General features: G+C 62.9%; 1 protein-coding gene across 1 annotated transcript; it reads left to right on the top strand.

Moving 5' to 3' along the window:
* Nucleotides 1-217: 217 nt before the first annotated feature.
* On the top strand, nucleotides 218-6,813 carry LRRC75B (leucine rich repeat containing 75B). Its single transcript, XM_068563087.1, has 4 exons — nucleotides 218-394; nucleotides 2,909-3,037; nucleotides 4,599-4,714; nucleotides 6,073-6,813. Exons 1-4 carry the CDS (start codon nucleotides 218-220, stop codon nucleotides 6,596-6,598), a joined length of 948 nt encoding a protein of 315 aa, XP_068419188.1. The 3' UTR covers nucleotides 6,599-6,813.
* Nucleotides 6,814-7,166: the final 353 nt, after the last annotated feature.

Here is a 7,166-nt window from a genome sequence, read left to right as displayed (position 1 = left end):
TAGCGCGGGCGAGGGCCTCCTCCAGCGACACCCCCAAACCGAGTGTGGGAGCCCCGGGGCCCCCAGCAGGAACCCCCCCCCCTTCCTCCGCTTCGGCCCGGCCGGGGCGCGCAACCTCGGATCCCGCGCTCCCCGCCCGGAGCATCCCGGGCGGGGCCAGGGGCGGGGCGCAAGCGGCCCTGCCTCCAGCCAGCTCGGCGCCCGCCGCGCGGCGACCATGGGGGCGCGGCTGGGCCGGCGGGCCGGGCCCGAAGCGGGCTCGGAGGCTGGGGCGGCGGCGGGGTGCGGGCCGGCGCCCTATGAGCGCCGGGTGCGCTGGCTCCGCGAGATCCAGTCCACGCTCCGCGAGCGGCGGCCAGAGCGCGCCCAGCAGCTGCTGCGCCTCCTGCGCCAGGTGAGAGAAGCAGCCAAGCAGCCGGCCGGCCGGCCGGGGCTGGAGACAGAGGGGCCGGGAGGAGATGCGGAGCTGGCCTCGGGCGCGCGGGCCGGGCGGGTTCCGAGGGGAGGGGACGACTGGCTTCAGGGGGTGGGGGTCTTGTCTGGGCCGGAGGGCGAGGGAGGGAAAGCAGTCAGCTAGAGTTGTGGGGTCGGGGGGACTGTGAGTGTGTAGGGGGTCCCATGACTGTATGCGTCTCTGGGGTTTGAGGTCAGTTGTGGGTGTTGAGGGTGCTCCCAAGCCTGGAGCTATGAGTCCACATTCAGGCCCTGCCAAGAAAGGAGGGCGGCTGGGAAGAGGGCAAGTGGGGGTGAATCATCTTGTATTGAGGGACAATGGGAAGAGGATGGTTCCCCCCTCCAGGATGAAGGGAGGTGCTGCACTGGACCCCGGAGCAAGGACCTGGGGAAGGGACAGCCCAGCTGGTCAGCGGGTGCAACCTCTCCACGTCAGCTCAGACAAAGCCACAGCACACAATGCCCATCCTTCTAGCAGGCAGCTCTCGCCCATTGAGTACACACACCTGGCATCTGTACATCACAACATCACATCACGACAGGCGGGGGCTCTGGTTCCACATACACCAGGTACCTGAGTCCCATATCCCTAGCCCTGGGTTGCCTTAAGAGACATGAGTTCTGATCCCAGCATCACCACTGAGCAAGCCACTCCTCTCTCTGCCCACACCCCTATACCCTGCAGCAGCTGCCACCACAATCTGCCCCATCATGTAAGCCGAAATCAGCTGTGCCGGTGGTCTTTGACCTGCAGGTGGATGATTGGGAAACTGAGGCTTGGAGAAAAGCAGTGAGCCTAGGGCCACAGAGCAAATTGGGGGCCAGCCAAGGCCAGAGCTCACCCTCCAGTCTCCCAGCTCTGCTCCTCCTGCTGCACTGGGTTTCATTTCTCTGGGCTCAGCAGGCTGGAAAGGTGGGGCTGGCCCTTTAAGAGGAGCTGTCCACATCAGCAGAAGGCAGGCTGCAGTCTGGGACCCTGACTGGGTCAGCCCAGGCTCACCAGCCATCCTTCCCTTCTACTGGATCCTCCCTAGCTGTCATCTCCAACTTGAGCCGTGTTTAAAATGCAAATAACAGAGCAGCACAAATCAGCCAGAGACTATTCAGAGGCACTATCTCTGTCCAGCATGGCGTCTGAAGCCCAAGGCACCAGCTGGAAATTTTAGCTGGGGAACGAGCTAGGTTGCCCACTGGTGTCCCAAAGGTTGGAATTTGAGGCCCAGTGAGGGGCCTGTCCTGCCCCATAACCTTCAGGGACTCTGCAGTTATGGACCTTGGTCATTCTGGCCTGGCCTGGCCTACTGTGCCCTGGGCTTATACACAGAACATGTTACTCCCTGGCTTGGGGAGGGCCCACATGGGGTCTCGAGGCCCCTCCTGGCTGTGCCTGTCCCATCAGCTTGTCGGCATATCCTCTAAACAGACCCCCTAAAGGACACCACACCAGGCCTATGGGAATAACAGGAGGAAGAGGCCAAGGGGTGAAGGCAGGAAGGCCAGAGCAGGCCAGGGACCTGATGGTGGGATCTGTGTGAGGGGTGGGAGGCTTGGAGGCTGGACAGGAAGGCTGGTGGGCAAGAGAGGGTGTGAAGGCCAGGCCACGGGGAGTTCTGAGACTGCAGGCTGTGTGCGAGTCTCTGCCATCACACAACCTTGAGAGCATTTGGTTTCCACTGAAGGGGTTAAGGGGTCAAGTGTGTGTTTCATAGAGCTGGCTCTGGCAGCATTAGGGTGGACGGGAAGGGTATCAGGAGGCCGGGAGCCCCGGGAGGAGGCTGTGAGGGGATGAGGCCTGAAGCTCCTTGAGCAGTGGGTTGGGGTGGGGAGAGCTGGGCAGCAAAGGGATGAGGGAAGAGTGCGGGGTGATTCCTGGGCTCTGGCCCAAGTGCCTGGGAAGATGGGATGGTGGCACCCTTTACTGAGCGGAGGCACAGGAGGCGAGACACACCCAGTCTGAGTTGCCTTTGTGTCGTATGAGCTGAGAGAGAGAGAGTTCCACCCTGACAGGAACAGTCTGGACCCGTCAGCAAAGAGGTGGCAGCCGCAGCTCAGGAGTGCTCGGGGATAGGTGGATAGAGGCAGGGGGCCCAAAGGGAATGAGGAGGGCAGGGGCATTTGGGGATCATCAAGGAGCCCCAGAGAATCCCCCAGACAAGCCCAATCCCAGAGGAGCCAGGGGGCCTCAGCAGAACGTTTCACCTCCAGGGAACCAGTCTAAGGGTTCCCAGACCCACTTACCGCCTCCCTGAGGCCCCCGATGCACCGACCCTCTGCTCATCCAAAGGGTCCACCTGCCCCGGACAGTTGGCCCATCGCCACTGTGGGGAGGGCTCCAGCAAGCCTCAGGGGGGAAATGGAGAGAGGGGAACGGATGTGAGAGCCTCTGGCTGGCTGGGTTGGGGGCTAGGGGAGGGAGGCCTCGACCCCTGGCTCACTCCACTCTCACTACCTGCAGGACCTGGGCCTCGAGGGGACCCTCCTCACAGACATCCTCTACAGTAATGTGGCCTTCCTCAATCTGGTGGACCCCATCTCCCACGACCTGCTTGTGAACCTGGCCCGGGACCTACAGTGCCCCAAGTCGGTGAGGCACGGGCCCCAGGCTGGGTAGTGTGGTTGACAGGCCAGAAGAGCCCAGAGCTGGGAGCTAGGATCTGGGCCCTCACCTGGTCTGCTGCGTGGCCTTAGGCGGGTCACTGTCCCTCTCTGGGACCTGATGCCATTTTCAGTGTATGAGGCTGGCCAGCAGCTGGAGCACATGGGAACTCTGCTTTCCCAGCCCTGGAAAGTCATCTGTTGGGTAGACCCGTTTCCTCTTTTTTTTTTTTTTTTTGGCCCTGCAGCACAGCATCCAGTATTTTAGTTCCCTGACCAGGGATTAAACCTGTGCCCCCTGCAGTGGAAGCACGGAGCCCTAACCACTGGACCGCCAGGGAATTCCCTAGACCCGTTTCCTGAATTTCAGCACTGTGCGCCAGGCCCTGGGACCCAGGCAGGTAGTCGTATGGGGACCCTTTGGGACACAGGACATTCTGACAAATCCATTGATGTAACCAGGCTCCCAGCCCCTGAGTCCCAGAGCCAGAAGAGAGCGCCCTTGGCTGGAACCCCTGTCCACATGTTCCCACTGCGTCCCACAGCAACTCAAGCCACAAGAAAATCCCTCCTCGTGTTGAGCTGGCACCTGCCACCTGCAGCATCGACTCCCCTCCTGCCACCGCGTCTGCCCAGAACACCTGTCCCCACCTGCTATGTTGGCACCTGCGGACGTCCTGCCATAAGCATGGAAGGTGCCGCACTCCTGACACAGCCTGTGGCCGGCCCCCAGCCCCCGGCCCTTTGTCACAGTGAGCCCCCGTGTGAAACAGGAATGCCCAGTCTGGGCCCCTGCCAGCTCTGAACTGCCACGTCCAGGTGCACTTATCACTGAGGGGTCTCTGAGGCTAGCCTAGAGCCATCGCGGTGACCCCTGGGGCTTGCTGCCACTGTGTGTGCCCGCTGTTAACAGAGGGACTGGATAAAAGAATGTGCTGGGTGGTGGAGCGTGCTTAGTGCCAGCTTGTGGAAAGCAGTCCACCCCGCATCCTGCCCGAGCTGGGCCTCTGCAAGGGCCCACTTGGGAGCCAGAGAGAGCCAGGTGGTGGTGCTGGAAAATGGTAACCCTCCCCGCTGGCAGCCCAGACCCAGGCCCCACGGGTGCGGTCTCGCTTGGAGAGTGAGAGGAAGAAGAGCGTGCTGACCTGGCTTGTTCCTATTCCCTGGGGGTGGCGTCAGTGGAGCAGGGCTCCCTGGAGAGGCCTGGTCCTGCCTCCCCCTGTGGTGAGTCCCAGGGAGGCACCGAGGGTAGACAGGGAGCCAGCGGCTGATAGCCCGAGACTCTGGCCCAGGGCCTGAGGACAGGGAACAAGGGCCCATTGTCTAGGCTTCCTCCCGCCGGGCACCACGGGCCTCGGACCAGCCTGTCCAGCTCCCAGTGGGCAGCCTCCCCTGGCTCTGTGCCAGGCCACGGGGGCGGGGGTGGAGGGGGAAAGCCAGTGGGCGGCTCAGTGATCCGTGATGAATGGCTGTGCGCATGCACACACTTGGGTCCCCAAGGCCTGGGGGCGCACAGGGCTCTGCCTCCCCTGACAGCGCTGCCCCCGCAGGACTATGAGCTCTGGAAGTCCTCGGACAAGACCTGCCGGCAGCTCATCTACCACCTCACCCCTCACTCCAAGTGGCAGCAGGGGTCCAGCCTGCCCCGAAGGAAGACCCAGAGCTGGTAAGGGAGCCCAGACACAGCCCAGCCGCCTGGCCCCTGGGGGTCCCTTCCCAGGCCTCTGTCAACAAGAGCTGGGGCCTGAAATCCCACCCTGCAGGCCCTCACCCTTGGCTGCATCACAGCCCGTCACTGGCCGGTGGCAATGGAGGCGGATGCTCCCCAAGGCCAGCTCCTCTCCGTGTGACTGCCTCCTGCCATCTGCCTGTCCCTCAACGCCCCGCCTGTCACAGGGCCTGGCCCCCCTGGGGGCCTCAGCTGGAGTCAGCAGTTCCTAGGACAGGCTGGGAGGGAGGTGGAGTCTGGGTCATGATTCCCATTTTCCAGGGAAGGAAACTGAGGCCAGGGGAGGCAGAGTGTCTTGCCCAAGGCCACACTGCCCTGCTTCCTGAAGCCCTCTGGGGACTCTTTGCCAGGCTGCCTGAAGCTGAGGCCTACCACGGCCAGCCCAGCAGCTCACTCTGCAACGGGGTCCCCCTTAGTCACTCCATCACAACCTCGTGGCCACAAACTCAGCCTGGGAACAGGCCACTGGCACCTGGGCCCTGGTGCTCTCCCCTGCTTGCCCCCCAACCTCCTGCCCCCTCCCTCAGGCCTGGTGGCCCATGCTGAGCCTGGAGCCCATGGGGTTGTTCCCTGCCTTGGCAGGTGAGGGCCCTGGAGGTGTTCCCACCTCTGTCAGCCCCCAGGCAGGCCCATGTTCAAATGACAGGAGAGAACTAGAGGGGGTTCTGGGGGTAGTGGGGGACCCTCCTCAGTCTCTAAACCTCCCTTCCAGCTTAGGACACAGGGAGCCCTCCCCTAGGGCAGATCCCACCCACATCCCCCAACATGGCCCTCTTGCTTACCCTGGGCCTGTTCCCACATCTATCCTTATTCCAAAAGGGTCAACCTTAGAGGAGGCACGTGAAAAAAAAGCATGGGCTCAGGGGTCAGAACACCCCGATTTGGAGACCTGGCTCCCCCTTAGTGGTGTGTGACCGTGGAAGGGTCACGTCACCCCTCCAAGCACCCGTTTGCTCCTCTGCAGAATAGGATAATCATTCCCACCCCACTGAGTTGGCATAAAAATAAGAGACAACAGATGTAACAGGTGTGGTGATGCAAGCACACAGAGGGTTTTTGTAACAGCTCATGGAGCCTTAATGCAAGTGCATCTAATCCTCACAGGCAGGTCGCCTCTTAACCAAAGGGGACTAAGGCTCAGAGCGATTCAGAGTATTGCCCGTGGCCACTCATCTAGAAAGTGGCCATCTGTAGGGCCTGGGCCTTGCTGCCCTGCGCTGCCCTGACGGAGGGGTCACTGTCTGAGGCAGGTGGGGACCTTGCTCAGTCCCTCCCCACCCTCGACCCTCCCGCAGCCTCAAGAGCAACCTCCAGAAGACTCTGCCAGCGGGGGAGACCGTGAACCTATCGGGGATACCACTGTCAGTACAGGACGTGCAGCATATCATGCACTACCTGGGCAGCCAGGGCGCCAGGCTGGCAGTGCTGGACCTGAGCTTCACGGGGCTGAGTGATGAGCTGCTGCACCAGCTGCTGCCCAGCCTCTGGACGCTGCCCCGCCTCACCCAGCTTCTGCTCAACGGCAACCGGCTGACGCGGGCTGCTGCCCGTGAGCTCACTGAGGCCATCAAGGACACCACCAAGTTCCCGGTGCTGGCCTGGGTGGACCTGGGCAACAACGTGGATGTGGCCTCCCTGCCCCAGCCCCTGCTGGTTGGCCTGCGCCGGCGGCTAAGCCAGCGCACCTCGCTGCCCACCATCTACGAGAGCCTGGACCCAGAGCCTGAGGGTGGCGTGGCCGGGGCCACGGCCCTTGCCTCCACCTGGGGCTCTGCAGCTGCTGGGCCAGGGCCCGAGCCCCAGGCCTGCTGCACCAGGTGACCCGCCGCCCGCCCTGGCTCCTTCCTGACTGGCAAAGCACTCGAGCACGTGGGAGGGGGTGATGGAGGTGGAGTTACCCCCCAGGACCCAGATCCAGTGCACAGAGGAGGATGGGCTCATTGGAGACTGGATGGTCGGTCCAGGCTGGAGTCTCAGCCTTCCCTCAGCAGGAACCTACTGTGCAGACCCCACAATAAAGGCTGATGCCACCTCCACCTCAGCCTTTCTGCATTGTGGGCCTCAGGGCCACTGAGCACCAGCCCTGCGGCTGAGTTTGGGAGAAGGGGTGGCTGGGACTCAGGGGCCTTGCCTGCCCAAAAGGGAGGGACCAAGCTCACACTGATCTCCCCTGGGTGCTCCCTGGGCAGGGTTCCCATGGAAACCAAAGAAGGGGGGAGGGTCCGTCTGTGGTCGGGGAGTTAGAGGAGGCCTCCAGAGACCTGGCACTCACGTCTGGGCAGTGCTTGGGCACTTTGAGGAAGGAGCAGGGGAGGAGCAGTTTGGGAGCCCAGAGAGGAGCGCAGGCTGCTGACCTCCCCACCAGGGCCCCCTGGGCTGGGCACGAGAC

The sequence above is a fragment of the Eschrichtius robustus genome, chromosome 14 (assembly GCF_028021215.1).
Source record: "Eschrichtius robustus isolate mEscRob2 chromosome 14, mEscRob2.pri, whole genome shotgun sequence".
Classification (NCBI taxonomy): Eukaryota; Metazoa; Chordata; class Mammalia; order Artiodactyla; family Eschrichtiidae; genus Eschrichtius; species Eschrichtius robustus.
This window is presented reverse-complemented; position numbering and strand designations above follow the sequence as displayed.

Excerpts from the sequence above, each read along its gene's own strand:
- LRRC75B (XM_068563087.1), top strand. The coding sequence starts at position 218 with ATGGGGGCGCGGCTGGGCCGGCGGGCCGGGCCCGAAGCGGGCTCGGAG. Across the intron at positions 3,038-4,598 it reads ACCTACAGTGCCCCAAGTCG|GACTATGAGCTCTGGAAGTC; the intron begins GTGAGGCACGGG and ends CTGCCCCCGCAG. Across the intron at positions 4,715-6,072 it reads CGAAGGAAGACCCAGAGCTG|CCTCAAGAGCAACCTCCAGA; the intron begins GTAAGGGAGCCC and ends ACCCTCCCGCAG.